The following is a 22224-nucleotide window of genomic DNA, read 5'->3' as shown; positions in this document are numbered from 1 at the left end:
CCATCTTAAAAAAATAAACCTCACTGGATCCTCCCATCCCTACCAACTATCATCCTGGACCTCTCCCCCTTTTGTGGTCCAATTTCCTGAGAAGGTTGTCTTACCTCTAGGACCACTTATAAAATCCTGTTCTTTGTGACTTGGCCCCTTCCTACCTTTCCCATCTTCTTATCCTTTACCCTCCTCCATGTAACTTGGATCCAGCTGCATTGGCCACTTGTGTTCCCCCCTCACCATACTCCATCTCCCGGCTTTATGCCTTTTCTTCCACTGTCCTCCAGCCTCCTGGAAGGCTTTCCCTATGCCCACATCTGCCTCCTGGATTCTTTCAAGATTTAGCTTAAAACACACACCTACAGAGGCCTTCCCTAGCTCCTTCTCCAGCTCCCAGCAGCCCTTGCTCTCTGCAGTTATGCTCAATCTAGTCTGCAGGTAGTTGTCTGTGAGCAATCAGTCCCATAAGTCTAGGACTATTTCTGCCGCTTTTTATATTCCCTCCCATTGGCACAGAGCCTGGCACATAGTAGTGACTGATTAATGCAGTTAGCTGGTAATTGATTGGAACTGGGATAGGAGAAGAGAGAAAAGTCAAAGGTGACACATTCGTTTTAACATGAATACCTAAGGGATGCTCACATAAAATGGAAATTGGGGAGTTCTAGAATGGCTCCACTGGAGCGTGCAGCAGGACGAAATCCTGCACAGAGAAATGAAAGGAGGAATGAAAATGGAGAAAAGATGACCTCATGTCTGAGGGAGCAGCTTCCATAGCCTGATGGCCCCTGAGTGTATATGTGGGGCCGGTGAGAAGGGGAGAATAAGGCCGGAGATAAGGAGAAGAAAGCACAAAACCCCATGACCTCCCTAAGCCTCAATTTCCCTCTCTGCAAAATAGGTGTTGGACTAGATTACTGCCGATCCTGACCCTCACACTCTGATCCACCTCTAACTCTTCCAGATGGATTATTGATCCCTCTCTGTGACTCAGACTCCTTGAAGCTGCTTGTCCCTGATTCTCCTGTACCTGCATCTTGTTCTCCTCCAAAGATAAGACAATAGTAACAACGATGGTGATGATGGTGATACAGTAACTTTGGGTTTAAAGAGTACTTTATGCCTTTATTCCATTTGAACCATTACAATGGGGGAGGTAGGTGCTCTCACGAGTAGCATCTTAGACATGAGAGGTCGGAGGCTGAGAGAGGTTTAAGAACTTAATTTATTTTTAATAATCTAATTTAAGTGATTTACACCAGCGAGTAGCTGAGGGAGAATTCAAACCTCTCCTATTCCAAATCTAGAACTCTAACCATTACACCGCCTTGACCTCTAGGGACATCCTGCTAGATGGGGACTTTATTTATTTTCAACATTTCAGATCAAAGGGTAAAAATAAGTGAGCCTCGATTTTCAGGCCACCTGCGGCCCACCTTCGGAGGCTTCACTTCTCCCTACAGAGTCTGCACAGGGCGTCCCAGGTTCACGTGGTCGGTTCACTGAAGGAGGACTTTCCGGGAAGCCACGCAGGTGCATTTCAGCTCTTCGCCTTCGTCTATATTAATAAACTGGGTAGGAGTCTGAAAGCAGCCAAAAGAGTGTTAGCTCCATCCCCCTCCCACAGGTTCTGTGGTCCTGGCACCTGCTCAGCCCCTTTAAGTCAATACAAAAACCTATCAATGGCCCTGCTCTGTGCTGGTGTTGCCTCTGTAACTATGGATCCCTGGGTAACAATAAGTCAGTCAACACAAATTTGTAAACTGCCCATCATGAAAAGATAAAAAAGTCTTGCCTCCAAGGGGCTTCCATTCCATTGTGCCCTTCCTCCCTAATTACCTTGTATCCAACCTGCTTCCCCATGGAATGAAAGGGCCTTTTTTTCATTGTATCTTTATCTCTTAACACAGTGGCCCGGCATACAGTGAGTGCTTAATAAATAAATGCCTGTTAGTTGAGTGTGCACATGTTGTTTCCCATCCCCAATAGAATGTAAGATCTCTGAGGGGAGAGAAAGGAGTCACTGGAGTTTTTGAGTATAGTGAGACGTTGTCAGACTTGAGCTTTAGTAAAAATAATTTTCAACCAAAAATAAATATTTATTAAGTGTCTGCTCTGTGCCAGGCTCTGCACTAAACTCTGGAGAGGCAAAAGGAGGCAAAAAATGGTCCCTGCCCTGAAGGAGCTTCCAGTCTAACAAGGACGACAACATGCAAGAATATATGAATATAAAATATATGAAGCAAACTAAGGACGGGATAAATAGGAAATAATTAACAGAGGGAAGGCACTTAAGAGGGGTTGGAGAAGGTAGGATTTTAGTTAGGGCTTAAAGGAAGCCCAGGAGATCAATAGTCAAAGCAGAAAGTATTCCAGGCATGAGAAAAAGCCAGAAAGCATTCCAGGAGCCAAGAGAGAGAATGTCTTGTTCTTGGAACAGCCAGATTAGTGTCATTGGCTCAAGAGTACATGTACGTGTTTAACACATATTGGATTACTTGCTATCTAGAGAAAGGAGTGGGGGGAAGGAGGGGAAAATTTGGAACACAAGGTTTTGCAAGGATCAATGTTGAAAAGTTATCCATGCATCTGTTTTGAAAATAAAAAGCTTTAATTTTAAAAAAATTTAAGGGATAAAAAGAGTACACGTACAGGAGTAAGGAATAGAAGGAGTAAGACTGGAAAGGTCACAGCTGTGTGAAGGTTGCATTGGAGAGGCATTACAGGCAAGTATAGCAGTAGTTCAGGTTAGAGATGTTAAGTTCCTAGAACATCCCAGTGCCTGTAAGTAGAGAGAAATCTGATATAAGAACTGTTGAGAAGGCAGAAATATCTGACAACTGGATAGATTATATGGGTGAGAGATATTGAGGAAACAGGAGTAATTCGGAGGGTACATACCTGGGTGACTGGAAAGATTGTGATGCTTTTGACAGAAATAGGGGACCCCTGAGTATCCCTCTATTCTTCTTCCATATCATCAGTATCCTGCTGTCTTCCTCCACAATACTCTTCCCTTCCTTATAACAAATCACCCTCACTCCATAACAAATAAGTATAATAATAATTTTAAAAATAATACATGTTTTAGTCAGGTCAAAAAATGTTTATCTCATTCTGTACCTAAAATCTGTACTTTTCTGCCAAGGGGTAGGAGGCGTAAGTCATATTTTCAAGTTTTGATTCAAGTTTTGATCAGAATTTTTAACTTTTCAAAGTTATTTTCCTTTTACAATTCACTGTATAAATTGTTCTTCTGCTTCACTTCAAAGAACTGTTCCTAAAGTTCTCTAAATCCTTCACTTTTGTCATGAGCTGGCTGACTGCCTGATGGTGGGAGATTAAAAGCATAATGAGGGAATTAATGGGCAAGATTCCTATGTGGACTTGTTATACCCACAATACCTCTCATAATTACCCCCCCAAAAACTAGTTTTCACATGAAGTTTCTGTGAGGATGGCCTGCCCCAATCTTCAAGCAGGCACAGGCCCCAGGAAAAGTCCAAGCTTCTGTCATTCTAATGGCAGGTCTAGACAGTGCATGGGGGCAAGAGCCAACAAGTTTCCCGAAGTTTCTGTCGACTATCTCACTGGGTCTCTCAGTTCACCCACCTGGAAGAGACTGGCGGCTTCCAAGACCCGTTGGACATTCTGTTTGGTAATGAGAGCCTTACTTGTATACGTATAGTCTAAGAGAATATTCATAGTTTCTGCATCCACGCCTTTGATGATGATTTTCTTCTCATATTTCTCCTTTAAGTCATTACAGAACATGGCCCTGAAAGAGAAATAGAAGTAGTCCCTAACTTACACGTGCCCAACTTATGTACAGCCCCTTCTTCCATGACAGTTCTCTTTGAGGCTCTTGTGGGTCCCTAATTTCTCCCCACTAGTGCTCCTTAGACTGATCCAGGAAGAGCAGTCAAGTATCAGTCAGAGGACCCAGGCTCCTTCAAGAGCTGTCTCTGGTACTTAGAATAGAAGAACAGGTTTGCAACTGGAAGGTAGAAGTCATTGAGATTAATGACTGACCCACAGTCACACAGCTAGTTGGGATCATGATTCCAATTCAGTGTTCAACTCACCATGACCAATCTGCCTTTCAAAGAATATAAGGGAACTTTACAGTGACCCACCATTTAGCACCCATGGGTCATGTTACAAGGCCTAAAGGAAAAGAGAAAGGGAAGAAGAATCATCAGAGGGAACCCATTTATTCATTTTTTCCCCCTTCTATTCAACTAGTAGCAAAGAAATACTTAAAAAAAGAAAAAAACCTTGCAAAAAAACATCAAAATGAAAGCTTAAAAAAAGGCTGAATTCTGCTAAGTTTTCTCTTCTACAGAGGGTCTGGTCAGAACCACAGCTAGTGAGAGTGGAAGAGGAAGCAGGTTATTTATTCCTGGGGCCCATGTCATGAAAGGAGTAACTGACACATTCAATGAAAGGAGAATTGTTTTCAGAGATATAAATCAGTGGGAGTACCTAAACCTTTTGCCAAGCTTATAACTAGAAATTTTGAAGCCATGGAAAGCAGAAGGAGAAAGATGCCAGTGGGCAAAGAAAACATCTTCTGGAACAGTGGGATAAGCACCCTCTAAACATCAGGGTCCTGTGAAAAAGCCCCGTTTGCCTGCCCTAGTTAATGACTCTGCTTCCTAAAATCTCTGTGCTCACTGTCTCCTCTACTCTTGGTGTACTGAATTTGCAGAGTCCCTATTCCAGGAACTGACTAGGTACCGAATTTATTCACATATATTTATGTTTTAAAGACATATGTATCCTCATTTGCTCCAACATTAGAACGTAAGCTTGCTTAAACACCAAATTGGAAATCCTGAAAATCAAAGAGATTGAAAGAAAACCATTGAACCAGTAAATAAAAGTAGGAGCTGGTTTAAAACAACAACAGCAACAACAAATAGAAAGTAGTTGGTTCATTCTTTTTTTTAAAGAAAGAAAATCAAATGACTAATATCAAAAATGAAACAGGTAACTTCAGCTCTAATAAAGGTGAAATTAAACATTAGGAGCTATTTTGCCTAATTATATGCCAAATAAATCTAACAACCTATACATATATATATATATATATATATATATATATATATATATATATATATTTAAATTGTCCAGATTAACAGAAGAGGAAATAGAATATTTAAATAACACTATGTTAGAAAAAAACTGTGGCAAGCCATAAATGATTTCCCTAAGTAAAAAATCCCAGGATCAGATGAATTCACAAGTGAATTTTATCAAACATTTGCAGAGTAATTACTTTTAAAATTATATAAAATATTGGGGAAAATAAACAAAGGAGTTCTATTAAATTCATCATACAACAAAAATATGGGGCTGATACCTAAACCAGAAAGAGTAAAAACAGAGAAATAACACAAGACTCCAATTTCTCTGATGAATATTGATACAAAAAATTTAAATAAAATACTAACAAGGAAATTATACCTATATATCACTATGACTGGTATAAATGCCAGAAATGGAGGAGTGGTTCAATATTAGGAAAATTATCAGCATACTTGACCATATCAATAACAAAACCAACAAAAATCATGTGATTATCTCAGTAGATACAGAAAAAGCTTTTGATAAAACACAACATTCATTCTATTTAAAAAAAAACTCTAAAAAGAATAGGAATAAATGGAGCTTTTCTTTAAGTAATAAGTAGGATTTATCTAAAACCATCAGCATGCATTATTTGTAATGGGGATAAGCTGGAAGAATTCTTCCCAGTAAGATCAGGAGTGAAGCAAGGATGCCCACTATTCTACATTGTACTAGAAATGCTATCTAGAGCAATAAGGAAAAAAAAGAATTGACAATATTAGTATTAATAATGAGGAAACAAAACTGTCACTTTTTGCAGATGATATGACAGTATATTTAGAGAGTCCTGAGAATCAACTAAAAAACTAGTTGAAATAATTAACAACTTCAGCAAAGTTGCAGGTTATAAAATAAGCCCACATAAATCATTAGTATTTCTGTATAATACCAATATTCTGTAAATTACCATTTCAGCAACAAGAGATAGAAAGGAGTTCTATTAAAAAAAACTGCAGAAAATATAATATACTTAGGCATTTATCTACCAAATTAAACCCAGGAACTATATGAACATAATTACAAAACACTTTTCACACATTTAAAAAAATCAGATCTAACCAACTGGAGAAATTTGAATTGTTCTTGGTTAGGCAGAGCCAATATAATTTTTAGAAAATTTAAAAAAGAAAAAAAACAATTTAATCAATGCCATACCAATAAAACTGCAAAAAAAAAAAAAGTTTTATACAGCTAGAAAAAATAACAAAATTCGTCTGGGAAAAAAATGGTCAAGAATATAAAGGGAAAATTTTTTTACAGTAAGTTTGTCTGATAGTCTTCATCTCTCAAATATATAAAAAATTGAGTCAAATTTATTTATTTATTATGGTATTTTATTTTTTCCAATTACAGGTCAAGACATTTTTGGTAATTTTTAAAATTTGAAGCTTAAATACAAAATGAAAAAAGAAGAAATGTCAAGTATATAACAAACCATGAGAAGCTTCTTTATAAAATGATAAATTTCCATTTCAAAAAAACCCTTTTATAATAAATACTACACATTGTTTTTAAAGCTTCCTGACTTTTCTTTGCTTCCTTGTTGGTTTTCTTTTGTTCTCTGCTGTGTACTTTTTATTTTTTCCCCTCCCTCCTCACTCCCATCCTAAAGAAGGATACAATTAAATGTGGAGATTATATATGTGTATGTATGTGTATACATATATATATATATGTATATACATACATACACATATATATACACACACACAGATATTTATAAGCATATACCTATATACATATATACATTCATACATATGTAAGACTGTATTATGCTTATTTCCTCCTATCATCTGTTTCTCTGAAAGTGAATAGCATCTTCCTTCCTAAGTCTAAGTCTTTCCATGTTTTTCTAAATCAATCAGCTCATCATTTCCTACACCACAGCAACATTCCAACCCAATCACATCCTATCAGAGACTGTCTATGAATATTTCCCCCCCGATTTTTGGTATTCCTTTTGTTCTTGTCTACCTAGGTTTTATTTATACAAGAAAATTTTAATTTAAAATAATGAAAATTTTCCTTTTTTATTTTTCAACAATGCTCTTACCTTATAATATAATTTAAGATCTGATACCACTCAATCTACTTCCCCTGGTTTCTGACCTTTTTTTTTTTTTTAAATGAACTGTTGTTATTTTTTCTAATTTTTTATTAATTTAATTAGGATGACATTGACTAAATAGATTATTTAGGTACAATTGTCATTTTAAAAAGATAATGGCTTTACCTACCCATAAACAATAAATATTACTTCAATTCAGATCTGAGTTTATTTGGATAAAGTGTTTTATATTTATAGTCATAATTCTTGTCTGTTTTGGCAAGTATTTGTTCAGGCATTTTATACTATCTAGATGGGATCAAAAACAACATTGAATAATGTTGCTGACACATAGTATAGTTTCTCAATTTTTCTATTTTGATTAAATCTATTTTAACTTTAACTTTGTCTGAGATCATGATTACTACCCCTGCTTTTGTTATAAACTAAATTCTACTCCTGCCCTTGATTTTATCTTTGTGTACAGCTCTCATTTTTATATTGTTTCCTAAGAGAAACATATTGTTGAATTCAAAACTTTAATTTGCTATCACTTTCTGTTTTATGGGTAAATTTGTCCCATTCACATTCTAAGTTACAATTACTTGTTATGTATTTTTCTCTTTTCTATTTTCTTTCATTATCCTTCATACCCAATTTGACCCATCCCTCCTCCTTCCTTTGCTTTACTTCTACCCCCTATTTTGCTTTCTTCTTCTTCCTTAACCCACCCACTCCTTTGAGAGTTCCTCCCTCCCTTGTCCTCTCCCCCATCCTCTCACCTTGACCTCTTATTTCTTTCTGAATTTAGAAGACTTTTATATCCTTCTAGATATATATGTTATTCCCACTTTAACCCATTCCCAATGAAAGTAAGGTTCTGGCACTACCTGCCTTCACCCTACTAACACCTTTTGTAGCAATTTTTCTTTTTATGCCTCATTTGTATAAGATAATTACTCCTTTTTTAAAAATCTCTCCCTACATTTTAATTTTTTTTAGAACCAACCCATTGTACTCAGCTTATCTGACATTTTTCTCTCAAATTACCCACATAACAATGACAGTCATAAGAGCACTACTATTATTTTCACATTAAGTAATTAGTTTGACCTTATTAATGTTTGTCTTATGCTTCTTCAAATGTTATATAACAAATTTTCCCTTATGTTCCACTGTTTTTGCCATAAAAACCTAAAAGTCTTTGAGTTTGTTAATTATTTTTTTTTTAATTGAGTATTATACTTTCCCGATTTTCTTGGATTGGTCTTATTTATTCCCCTAAATTTTACTCAGTCTCTCTTATTTGATTTATGAAGTCTTTTTTAAGTACTTCCAAGTATTTTTTGTGCTTGGGACTATTTGGCATTTCTCATTGAAAAAGAAGTGACTTTTTTAGTTCCATTATGTTCTTCTGAATATGGACTCAAGCCTTCTATGCCCATAGTAACTATCTATGGTTGGATTCTTCTCCTTTGCTTACTTATTTTCATTCATTTCTTTTTTGTTTTATTTTGTTTTTAGCAGCTTTTAATGTAATCAAGTTGTAGTCCTGAAGTATGGGGAATGATGCCCTAAGCTTCAGGTCTTTCTTTTTCTTTTTTTTCCTTTGGTGCTCTCTCCTCTCCTCCCCTTCCCTCCCTCCCCGAGGCAATTGGGGTTAATGACTTGCCCAGGGTCTCACAGCTAGAAAGCATTAAATGTCTGAGACCAGATTTGAACTCTGGTCTTCCTGACTTCAGGGCTGGTGCAGAGTCCACCCCAATATATAACTATAACTATAACTATAACTATATATATATATATAACTATATATATATATATATTTATATCAAAGCCCATGCAGGACTCTAGAAGCCTGGACATACTTCCTCTCTCAATAAAGGGTTGCCAGGATTGCCTACATTGTACCCACTGAAGCACAGATATGTCCCCTTCCCCACCCCTGACCCCTCTCCCCACCAGAGCTCCACTTTCTGTCCTGGCAAGTTTCCCATGATGGCAAACATTGGTAACAAAAGACCCTGGCCTTCCATCGTAAAGATGGCTTCTGTACTATCTCTTTCAAACAATTTTTAAAATTTCATCTGATAAAAAAGCATCCTTCCAATGTCCAGTCTTCCTCCTTTCCTCCACCTCTATAACAAGGTCTAGGAAACTCTATAATCAGTTTCCCCATCTGTATAAAATGGAGGCAAAGGCTGCATCGAGACAAACTATACGGTTCTCACTTTCATGGACTCGTCCATTCCGAGCTGGAAGGAAACTTAGGTCTCCTTTAGTTGGACCTCCTGTTTTATGGATGAGGAAACTGAGACCCAGGGAGGACTTGGGACTTGCCCAAGATCTCACGAGTAGCCAGAATCACAAGTTGTTTTGAATCCAGTCTTTTCTAATCCTCTCTCGTCTAAGCCATGATTTCATTTTCTAAGTTTCACATCACACTGGGTGCTCATGGCCCCAAGGGCACTGCAGCACTACAGGAGCAGATTTCCCAACCTCTCCGCCACCTCTTTTGGCTGGTGATGTTGGTACCTGCTGTATTTCAGGCTTCGCTCTTCACCTCTGCTCCTGGCTTCCTTTAAACCTCCGCCCAGATCCCAGTTTCTGCCAAAAATTTTCCCTCTCCCCCTCTTCCTACTGCTAGCCTCCCCCTCTGAGATTATTCCCCCTTTTCCCTGTATGTACTTTATACATCCATACATATTTGTCTGTTATCTCCACCCTCCCACCCCCCATCCCCAGCCCCAATCTTAGAATGTAAGTTCCTTGAGGGCAGGGACTGAATTTTTACCTGCATAGAATGAGTGTTTAATAAATGTTTCTTGACTGACTGACTGACTGATCATGGCTAAGACACATTGGGAAACATGCCAAAAATTAAAAATAAAAACTGGCCCCGCCCGGCAACCCAACAAGTTTGTCCACCGAGCCATGTGGAGGGCGAGAAAAATGTTTTCATTTCACTGTGTGTCTGCTGTTTCAGTCTCCACCTTCTCATAGACATTAATTGCTTCTTCAAGAAGTGCCTGTCATGCCTTCTGGGGGTTTTCCACTGTTTGTTTTAGTTTTGATTTTGGTAACCCCGAGGTGTTCCACAGGACATGAGCTAATCATGGGAGATAGCCTTCGGCACCTCTTATCTTTTTCTGTCTTATCCCTGGGCTTCTCTCCTGCTCTATCCCTGGTTCTTTGGGTTGAGCCAGTGAAGACTGGAGGTAGGGAATACAGCCAAAAAAAAAAAAAAAAAAAAAAAAAAACATTAGCCCTGGAGTTACAGATCTGTTATTGTTCGACTGTTTTTTAGTCTTTCATGACCCTATTTTTCTTGACAGAGACACTGACGTGGTTGGCCATTTCCTTCTCCAGCCCATTTTACAGATGACGAAACTGAGGCAGACTTGCCCAAGATCTCACAGCTATTAAGTGTCTGAGCCCAGATTTGAACTCATGAAGGTGAGTCTCCCTGACTCCAGGCCTGGAGCTCTATCCATTCAGCTATCAGAAAGGACTTTAGAGAACATATAACTCAACCTCATTTAACCATTGAGCAAACTGTCGCAGCAAGGTGAGATGTCCTAGACTGCACAGGCTATAAGTGATAGAGTCAGGATCAGAATCCAGATCCCCTGGCTCCAAATCTGTGTTCTTCCTACGGTACCACACCACCTCAGTGGGCTGAAATGGAGCATCGGTTGGTTTGTTCTTCTCTCCCTGTTTTTACATTGCTGCCAGAAGCTTTTGATTTAAATTCAGCGCTTCTGTCCAGATCTGGAAATATAAGGTATTATTGTGCAGGATCCCGTGACTGTCAGAACCCTCTCCACACTTTCCAGTGACTCCCTGATCCTCACAAGACACTTAGGAAACGGAGGGTAGCTATTAGGCTCCACATTTCACAGCTGAAAAACAGGCCAAGAGCAAGTAAATTGCCCAATAATCACACAGTGAGTCAGAGGGAAAGTTTGAAACAGAGCCTTAGCCACAAGACTGTCTGCCCCAGCAGCTGTGAAAACACCCAGGGGTCCCTGTCTCAGTACTAAGGAAATCAGGCTCTGAAGTTGAACAGAAGAAAAATCAGGCTGCTCCAGCCTGCCCTCCCTCATTCCCTGTAACCTGGTTTGGGGGGCTTCAGTCTGGGGGGGACACAGGAAAAGAGGAAGCCTGGAGGAGTCTGCCCCAGAATCTGCAGGGCCCAATGGAGGAGAGAGGGAGGAGATTGGGAGAAAGGCCAGCCTGTTCCATTCCTGCACGGATCTATCGTTAAGACATTTTTTCCCTTAAGTCAAACCCAAATTTTTCCTTTTTGAAACTCAGTCATTGTTCCTCTTGCCTTCTCTCACTGCCCCCAAGCAGAACAAAACCAGTCCCTCTTCTATATATAAAAAAACCCAACTTTAGGCTGTAAAACTAGACGATTTCCTGAACCAGGGTTCCCCAGGACTCCAGAAAGATGCTACTGCAGTGGGGAAAGAAAAGATTGACAATCACTTGTAAGATGTGGAGAGCAGAACAGAGGGTAATGTGGGGACAGGTATGAAGGTAAACATTCATCAGTTAATTGATTTTATTTATTTATTAAGTTTATTTTCATTTATTTATTTAGTTAGTTTAATTTTTATTTTATTATTAAGATTATTTATTTATATATAATATTATAAAAGAAATAAATATTATTTATTAAGTGACAACTATGTGTCGAGCCTGGTGCTGGGTGCTGAAGATATAAAAATTAAGGAACAAATAAATCATTTCGTAAGCCCTTCTGTATATTCAGTATAAAACGGAAACAATTTCTGCTCTCCAGCAGTTGAGAGTCCAAGGTGGGGAGGGAACAAGTGGATGTGCAGAATAAATAATAGGGAGTTTGGGAGCAAGGGCACTCGCAGGTGGGGGTGGGGGGTGGAAAAGGCTTCTTGGAGCTTTGGGTCAGTGACCCCATTCTCTGGGGCAAAGGTAATGAGGCAGGGAATTCCAGGTGTGAGGAATGCCCATGGAGATGGGCAATGGAAAGCTGAGGATGAGGAAGAGAGAGAGAGTCCGTCTGGTTGGGCCTCTGATCCTAACTCAGTGTGAATGGGGTGAATAAGGACACCTTTCTGTGGTCCATCAGGCGGAAACCTGGGCTTGTGGACAGAATTTTTGTTGGCGGCCGTTTTTGTTTCTACTTTTTCTTCTTTTTGTCCTAGGAGGCCTGGACCATGACCACGCTTCCTGCCCAGACTCATAGAGCCCACATCCAAGACATCGGGAGTTCCACGATATGTCAAATCCAACCCAAACCTGGACGAGAATCCGCTCTACAACATGCTCCCTAGAGAGCCAACCAGTCTTTGCTGGAAGTTCTCCAGAGAGGTGAGATCTATGTTTAGATCCCTCACAGTGTGAAGTTTTCCATTTCTGTCAAAAGCTCCTACTTCCGCCTCCTAAAATAAGGCACAACCTAAAATAAGGCTTCTCTACATGATGGCCGTCCAAATACTTGAAGGCAGTGATCTTGTCTCTCCTTCTCCACCTTGATTTTGGGTTTAATGTTCTGTTTGTTTGTTTGTTTGTTTTTAATTTTGAGGTTAAATATTCCCTGCTTAACCCCATAGCATAAACCCAAGATCTTTCAGTAGCCTCATTTCCCTCCTCTGGATTCTCTCCAGAATTGAACACGATGCTTGAAGCCTTGGTCAACCAGTGGGATTAACACCGTGATAGTCAGGGACCCCACATCTCTCTTGAGGTAGTCTAAGCTTTGGGGCTGCTAAAGCTCACTTTTATAAGTTTATAATTTATTGAGACCCCCCACCCCCACCCAATATCATTTCTAAACATCATCTAGCTCCTTAAAAACAGGGACTGTTTTATTTCTGTCTTTGTATCTCCAGTGCCTAGCACTGGCAAATAAATATTTATTAATTATTTCTCTCTCCTAAAAAAAAAAAAATCATCCTGTATTCATGCCTTTATGTTGCATTCTGTATATTTTTCTATACCTATAAAGTGTTTGTCCTTATCAAAAATCAAAAATTAAACAAGTATTTTTATGTGCCACGCACTGTGCTAGATGCTACGGAGTCAGAGGCAAAATAAAATAATTAAATAGTCCTTGCTCTCAGGCAGCTTCCATTTTATGTCTTGTTAGGATTGTGCTGCCTGAGAGTAAAAATTATTTCATTCTTTGTATTTGCTTAATAAATATTTAATGGTTGATGGAAAGGAATAAACGCACATTACCAGGTCTAAGAGACCCAGAGTAAAATTATGACAACACTGGATGAATTCTCCTTCCTGCTGTCAAAAGCAGAGGAGCCTATCTATGTGTCTCAAAGGCGAGCTCATTGCTCTCCTCATTCTGGACCTCATTTGGGTCCCCACTTTCAGAGCCAGACATACTCTTATCCCAAGAGTGCTAGGATAGACTGGGGGTGATCCTTAAGGAGATAGAGCCTGGCTACTGGGCTAGTGAACCCCTGGAAGCCTGATTCAATCCAGAGCCCTTCCTGGGGACAAGTTTAGCTTCTGTTTTTAGTAACTACAAGAGAGAAATAAATAAGGGGGGAGGGAGTCTATTTTATTGTGGTTCTTCCAAGCTCAGAAGCTAAAGTTCTCACAATTAATAAATACAGGCACTGGGGCAGGGGGGCCATTCCTGATCTTTCTGGGGAGTGCAACACCCAGCGCAAACTAGCCCTCAGTTCCACTAAGATTCTGGGAGCTGGACAGAGATCCCTGGGAGCTAGAATCCAAACACCGCATCCCTCCAGGGCCATGTCCATCTGTGGCTAGAACACTATGCTCTAGGGAGTCCAAAGACAAGATGTCTAAGTAGCTAATCTACTTGCTGCTCAGAAGAGAAGAATAGAAGGAAAATCCCTTCATGACTAATCAGGAATTAGAGGCAGTTTGTAAATACAGGTCTCACACAAACACAGACACACACAATTAGCCATTCCACAGCCTCTCCTTCCTGGCTTCAAAAAATAGCCTAGAGCCCTTCCTTTGTTTTTTGTTTTGTTCTTTTGTTCAAAAAGTCAGGATCCTGACAGTGTCAAAGATTTCAGCCATTTTCACCCATTTAAAAAAAAAAGAATAAAATATTACTCTTATGCTTATAGCTTTCCAAAGCTTCAGAACATAGTTTATTGTGTAGATTTTTGGTAGCAGTTTTGGGGAGAACTAAACCTGTGGTATCTTTCATCTGGGGGTCTTCTACTGGGAGAACTCTCTCTCTGGATGCATATCAAAGGTGCTCCTTAGGCAGTCTCAAAGGCTTAAGATTAAGTGACTTGGCCAGGCTCACCCAGCTCACAGTAGGTGTCAGGGGTAGGACTGGAACCTAGGGTCCATCTCCAAGCTACCTCTCCAGGGTAAAGTGTATAGCAGAAAACTGGGGGGAAATTTATAGCTCAGTGTTCCTAATAAAGGCCTCATTTTAAAAATATAGAGAGAATTGATTTAAATTTATAAGAATACAAGCTATTCCCCAAGTGATAAATGGTCAAAGGTTATAAACAGCCAATTTTCAGATGAAGAAATTAAAGCCATCTATATTAACATGAAAAAATATTCTAAATCATTATTGATTAGAGAAACTCTGAGGTATCACCTCACACCTCTCAGATTGGCTAAGATGGCAGGAAAAATAATGAAAAATATTTTTTATTTATCTGGGACACTGATGCATTGTTGGTAGAGTTGTGAACTGATCTAGCCATTCTGGATTGCAATTTGGAACTATGCCTAAAGTGTGCAATCCCTTCAATCTAGCAGTCTCACTCCTGGGTCTGTGTCTCAAAGATATAATAAATAAGGGGAAAGGATACATTTGTGTAAAAATGTTTGTAGCAGTTCTTTTTGTAATGGCAAGGAATTAGAAATTGAGTGGATGCCCAACAGTTGGGGAATGGCTAAATAAATTATGGTTTATTAAGGGAATGGAATATTATTGTTGTATAAAAAATGATGAGCTGGCTGATTTTAGAAAAGCCTGGAAAGATCTACGTGAACTGATGCTGAGTGAAGTGAGCAAATCCAAGAGAACACTATACATAAGTAACAACAAGATCATGTGAGGATCAACTGAGATGGATTTGGTTCTTCTCAACAATGAGATGATTCAAGGACAATAGACGTGGGATGGAAAATGCCAGTCTCATCTAGACAGAGAACTATGGAGATCGAATGTAGATTGAAGCACAATATTTTCATCTTTTACTTGTTTTTTCTTTCTCATTTTTTTTTCCTTTTAGATCTTATTTTTCCTATACAACATGACAAATATGGAAATATGTTTAAAAGGATTGCACATATTAACTGTATCAGATTTCTTGCTGCCTTGGTAAGGGAGGGAAGTGGGGGAGGAGGAATTTGGAACATGAAGTATTACAAAAGTGGATGTTGAAAATTGTCTTCGTATATATTTGGAAAAATAAAATACTGATGAAAAAATTTAAAAGGAGAATACATTTTTATTTTCACTAATCTCTAATTGAAATTGAAAACTCCATCAATTAGTTTAAAATATAATTTAGAGAAAAATGATGATGACCAAAGGGAACACACACACACACACACACACACACACACACAACCCCAGCATTCCTCTAATAAACCCTACTAGTAGAGAAACAGATGCCAGTCTATGTTAGGAGAAAAATTTTCTTCACTGAAAGTTCCTTAGACTAATGAAATCAAAGGTATATTTTTTTATTTAAAAAAATTAAATACCTTCTTTATATAAATCCTACTCCGGTGTTTGATATGGCCTGAAAATAATCCTGGGTCCTTAGGGGTTGTGTCAACTAGTGCTACAAGCTCTGACAGGGTCTACTAAAGTAAAAAGATTTTGGACATGGGTCTAGTACTGGCCTGGGCCAGTTGTCCAAGGAATAGTTGGGTAAATAGAACAGAAGTCACCATCGGGACCAGGCTGGCTATATAGGAATGATCGGATCCCTTTAATGGACAAAATTACAAAACAATCTTTGCTCCTTTAGGGTGCCTTTGTGCTCCTATAGTTACAGTTAAGGTCCTCTTTGACAGTCCACTGAAATCTAGATTTTTTTAAATGCACAAAATAAAATAGGGAGAATTACAGGGGAAATCAAATCTAATGAAATGAAGTTTTAAAGGATTGAAATAAATTCACGAAATCTATATACAGACCTATGGACTCTAGCTTCCAAGCCCTCAGGTTAGACGTTGCTAAAAAGTCATTTAGTTCTTAGATTATTTAGGAATTTTAAATCTTGACACTTTGTAAGCCATGACCAACAAAGTCACTGACTTTTAGAGAAACTGAACCCCCAAAATAGTGCCAAATTGTTACAATAAAATCAGAAGATAAAAGAACTAGAGCTCAGCGGAGAGATGGTTATCCCATCTCTTCATCAAACTTGCTTTCATCATGTACTGATAATCGGGTATATTCACATATCTGCAGATAGGAAGCATCAGATTGTGGTCCATGAGGTCCTGCTACCTTAGAGAGCTTTTAATGAATGTAGGCAAACACACAACAATAATAATGGATTGGGCTTCTGGGTCTGACCCAACATCCATTGCAGAAAATAAAAATATGGAGAAATTCTATGAAAAATGATGAAAAAGATCTTCCAGACTTAGTCCACCTAGACCCAGACACTCAATGACTTGAATCTGAGGAGGAACACAGCGGACAACAGTGGAAATTTGGAAGATATGTTTGAGGTCAAAAACTGAAGGAAGCTAGAAGTAGGTAACTCTGGAGAAACTTCCCCTGCAAAGAATATTCATGGATGCTTTCTAATCATTAATTTCACACCAATTTTAATATCCTTAGGTTACATGTGAGCTAAATGATAAAAATGTCATTTAATGGTTCCAGTAAGATGGGTAGAGTGAGACATTATCATCAATTGTCTCTGATATATTTGGGGCTTTTTCACTTATGCTTTCTTTTCCAAACTAGGTTCCAAATTACATGACAATTGAGAAAAGTCTCCTCTTAGATGTAGAAGACCGTGGAGACAGAATGTTGCATACAATATTGTATTCTTTTTTCTTCTATATCCCCATGGTATCAAGGATGACATGGAGAACATTATAGATACTCAATAGTGATTGGTTAATTTTTTTTCACAATGAATACTTTCTTCATTCAATAATTCAGAATTTCCTAAGTTATAGATAAAATAGACAATCTCAAGTTTAAGGAGGACTGGGAAAGGCATTTTGTAGAAAGTGCAATTTTAGTCATTTTAGCTTTAGCTGTTAATGAGTAGTCTTATCAACAAGAGTTCAAACAAACACCAAATTCCAAGAAATAAGGAAATGATGTAAATAATTGTAACAGCTTCAACACCATATGTTTTAACACTCAGAAAAATGGGAAGTAAACAAAAGAAGCTGATTTTGTCTGCATCTTATGCGAATTTAATCAATGCCAGAGTCCCTGCATTATAGAGAAGGATAGAAGATTCTAAACCCAATTAACTCACAACATGGTGAAAAGCTGTTAAAAAAAAAAAAAGAAAAAGAAAAACGACCTGCTTGGCCTGAGAGCTAACCAAACCAACTAAGACTGAGTTGAGCCCAAACCCACCATTTTACAAATGAGGAGACTGAGACCCAGAATATTTGATCCTGTCCAGGTCACCAAGAGCCAAGATCTGACTCCTTATCCTTTTTCTTCAAATTCAGTGCTCTCCCAACATATCCTGTCAGTCCAAGGGTGTTCAGAGATGAAACGAAGAGGACGACAATCAGACGGGAAATGAAACAATTCTTCCAGCAATTCAGAGCGGTCAATGTTGAGAATATGTAAGAGTGGAAAAGGAAGGGGGCTGGCGGGATAGAAAGGAGAGACAACACAGAACCAGCAGGAGGCTACATGGCTATGTCTGATATTTTGAGGAAACCTAAGAAAGAATCACACAAAAGGAAAATGGAAGGAATGAAATTTGCAACATTGGAGGGATTGCTCATAGGCCGAAATGACTGTCATCAAAGTATCTCAGAAGGAGGGTCGGATTCTAAGACCCTTAGTCCAAATCCTTCATTTACAGATGAGAAACTGAGGCGAGGGGATGCTAAGTAATTTGCCCAATACCATGGACATTAAATGTCAAAGGAACCAAGATTCTCTGGCTCCATGATTAGTAGTCTCTTTTCATAGATTTTTCTATCTTTTCTCTTCCATATAATAATGACAAATTCAATAGGAAGACCCAACACAGTCTATTTGTCTTAGGAGCCCTCACTAATTAATTGGTCCCATGTGGATATTCATACCCTCCACCCTATCTGTGGATGGTATCAATCCTGAGAAAATAAATTAATAAAGAAAATGTCTTTTGTGCCATTTATGAGGCAAATATTATTCAGTCCCTGCTAGAAGAGTCTGCTCTGCTGGGTTTTTTCAATGTGTTAATCACTACAGTTGTATGATGGGAAGAAGTGTATGAACTAATATGGAGGGAAGCAAGCAGAACCAGGAGGTCAGTCTATAGCCTGGTCATAATAATGTAAATGAAAACAACCTTGAACGGTAGCTTCTGAATAACTGTCACGCTCATTCGTGGTGTCAGGGGACAGACTATGTTCTCCCAGGAGGGAGGTGGAGAACTAGCGATGCGGAATGTTTTGTATGACCTCAAACACCAGGCCGGTTTTAGTTGGTTTGGTTTAAATATTTTTGTTTGGTATAAAGAAGGGTTCAATGGGGGTGGGGCAGAGAAAGGGGTGGAAAATTGGGAAATAACTAGCATAAATACAAAAAGAATTGTTAGAACAAATAAAGTTATTTGTTCTTTTCTTTGTGATCTAAAATACTGAATCCAAAGATCCCTTTCCTTGATGCAAGAAGAATTATCATATGGTTTCTCCTTTCTCCATAGCAATGACTCTTGACACTTTGCAGCCATGGGACACCTGGACGCCAGGTTTTGATCAATACCTTGTTGCTTATATTCCCGGGATGGAAAAAAGGTTGAGTCTGAGACCAGAAAACTTGGGATCAATATCTAGCTCTCCTCCTTATCATCTGTGGGCGGTGGGTGGTGAAAACCCAGGCAAATCATTTGACATCTCTGACTCTACCTGCTCTCCGAGGTTCCTTCCAGCTCTATAGTTATGATCATGTCATTCTAAGTCACTTTTCTAGGCCTCAGTTTCCCCAGCAGTAGAATAAGAATGGGGGGCTTGGTGACTCTGAGTCATTCTAGAGCTAGAATCCTATGTTCCTATAACTAGAAAAATCTAAAGTCTCTTCTATGCTCCCATGATTTTCCCATCAGTCAAGTCAACAAGCATTTAAAAATCACCTACTATGTCCCAAGGTGCTATGCTAAGTTCTGGGGATACAAAAAAAGACCAGGACACAGTCCCTGCTCTCAAAAAACTCACAAGCTAATGAAGGGGAACATGTAAACATCTGTGTACATTCAACAAATATAGGATAAAGAAGGAATCAACAGAGGGAAAGCACAGAGTTAAAAGGGATGGGAAAGACTTCCTTTAGAAGGTGGGATTTCAGCTGATACCTAAAGGAAACCCAGAAGCAAAGAGGATGAGGGAGAGAATTCTAGGAATAGGGGACACAAAGTGAGGGCTATCCATTAGATGGAGATAAGGCTAATAGATCAGACAGAGACGTCAATGCGACATAAACATTCAGCAGCCTCCTTTGTTCCGGGTCCTTCTCCCTCTGCTCCCCAAAATCTCCCTAAATCCCTTAATTATAGGATCATAAATCTACATTTGTAGGAGACCCAGACCAGCTAATTCAACAAAGTCCTTTTATAAATGGGGATGCTCAAACCCAGGAAAGGAAGAAAGTGTGAGAGTCGGGATTTGAACTCGGGTCAGTACTCTTCACTGTAGCTCAGAGCCTCCTCAGCAATTCATGTTAGAGCTCAGAAAAAAGGAGGGACTCTGGTTTTACATCCTGTTTCTCTGGTACCATTATAAAGAACAAAGCCGAGATCTGTGCCAAATTAAAAACAAACGACTGGACTCGGCAAGATTCGGGAGTTTTGATTCATCTCCTCTTGCTCTGCAACAAGTCCCCTGGGCTTGGACTTCTGGCTAAACATGGGCCCAAATGGTCATTTTTCCGTGACAATCTCTATTTTCACCAGATCTGGGCATCTCCCCTCAGGTCAAGCCATAACTACGGCTTCCTATCAATTTGTTCCATCAATCAGTCTATCTATCAACCAGTTCTAGCAGCGGTGAGAATCTTTGTTCAACGTCCAAGCGGTCGCCTCTGGTTCTGGGTCTCACGTACCTGAAGTAGTTGCTGGCCGCAGCGAGCACCGCCCGGTGGCAGGAGAACTCCTGCACGTCCACACACAGGACGACATCGGTCAGGGAGTTCTCCAGCCGGAGGTTCTCCAGGCCGTTCTGAAGAATTCTCGAGAGCTCCGTGTCATCAAATTTCACTTTTTCGCCATTCAGGACCTCCACCAGATCTCCCCTCTTCCTGGCGTGGCCCTCGTCCAGAGGGGTGAGGGGGCCCTCCAGACTTTTCTCCACAGTGTCCCCCATGTTTCGGGGGGCACCGTGTCATCCCGTCCCCGCTCAAGTCGAGAGGAGCTCTGATGCTGCTCCCAGGTCACCCTGTAGGGGCAAAGCAGATTTCCTGTCCGGGCCCTCCGCTTATCAACAGCTGTCACACACACATACACAACAGGAAACCTTGCACTTTCTCATCCTGTTGCTACAAATGAGGCAACTTCTTTTTTTCTTCTTTCTTTGAAATATCGTCGTGTTCAGAAACGGCCCCAGACAGACGTCCGAAGGGGGACGCTGGGATGCAAGGGGAAGACTCGGATGGCAGCGCCCACTTGTAGTCACAAATTCAGAGTCAGAAGATGTCTCAGACGTCATCGAGTCTGAGGAAACTTGAAAGAGCTTTGCTCCGGCTCACATATGAAGAGGTCCACAGAGAGAGTCCGGACACTACACACAAAGCCTGGATTTGATCTCAAATCACAGGATTCGAATTCAGGTCTTCCTCACCCAGGGCAGTCTTTGGAAGGGGATGGGGAGCTACAGTCAAGAGAACCTGCGTTCAAGTCCAGCTTGTGACGCTGGGCAAGTCGCTTCTCCCTATTTGCCTCAGTTTACCTATCTGTAAAATGAACTGGAGAAGGAAATGACAATGATAATTAATTCTAGTGTCTTTGTCAAGAAAACCCCAAATGGGGTCATGAAGAGTCAGACATGACTAAATAGCAACTTCCTGATTCCAGCTCTCTACAAGCTGGTATTAAACTAGGAACTTCTTTTGCTTTCTTTGAATCTCCAGTGCTTTGTACACAGTAGGTCTTTAATAAATGCTCATCAAGTGACTGATTAGGGCAGTTTTCTATCTTGACATGAATTATCAAGTGTAATGGTGGTCTTTGGTCCTGGCTATTGACTATATTTTAATCTCTCTAAATGAAACCCTGTGTTTACTGGGATAATTTTGGGAGTTTTCATAAACTGGTGGAAAGTCAGAGAGCTAGAAAGTGATGTGTAAGAAGACTGGGAAGGGTGTAGAAAAGGAAAAAAAAAACATTTATTAAGCACTTATTAAATGTCAGATACTGTGCTAAGCCCTTTACACATATCATCTCATTTGCTCCTCCCGACCATCCTGGGACACACATAATAATATGATCCTCATTTTATAGTTGAGGAAACTGAAAGTTAAGTGACTAGCCCAGGGTCACACAGCTAAGAAGTCTCTGAGTCTGGATTTGAATTCCAGCTCTAGCATTCTATCCACTAAGCCCCCTAACAGAGAACAGATTATACAAAGCTTTCGATATCCCAAAGAGTTTATATTTGAGCATAAATACAGAAAAGACTTACGCTCAATCCCATAATCAAGCAAGAAAACTTTCCTCCAGCTTCCCTTGGGGAGTTATTAGAGTGACTTAAAATACCATACTGGTGACTTGAGTTGCTAGGGAACAAGTCAACTTTCTCCTGTAGAGGGTCCCACTTTTCCGGTTGGGAAAGAACTTAGGGGAGAGTCAGCCATTCCCCCTGTACCTGCACAAATCACATGACTTGAGTCATCACTATTA

The 22224-nt window shown here is 39.5% G+C and overlaps 1 protein-coding gene across 1 annotated transcript in view; it reads right to left on the bottom strand.

The window, feature by feature from the left end:
• Positions 1-21268, bottom strand: part of KLHL6 (kelch like family member 6) — a 35492-nt gene extending 14224 nt beyond the window's left edge. The window contains exons 1-2 of the mRNA XM_031968028.1: positions 20433-21268; positions 3607-3772 (exon numbers count right to left, since the gene is read on the bottom strand). Coding sequence (XP_031823888.1) covers positions 3607-3772; positions 20433-20692 — 426 coding nt within the window. The 5' untranslated portion in view covers positions 20693-21268. The remainder of the gene's footprint in view (positions 1-3606; positions 3773-20432) is intronic.
• Between the last annotated feature and the right edge of the window lie 956 nt (positions 21269-22224).

The sequence above is a fragment of the Sarcophilus harrisii genome, chromosome 4 (assembly GCF_902635505.1).
Source record: "Sarcophilus harrisii chromosome 4, mSarHar1.11, whole genome shotgun sequence".
Lineage (NCBI taxonomy): Eukaryota > Metazoa > Chordata > Mammalia > Dasyuromorphia > Dasyuridae > Sarcophilus > Sarcophilus harrisii.
This window is presented reverse-complemented; position numbering and strand designations above follow the sequence as displayed.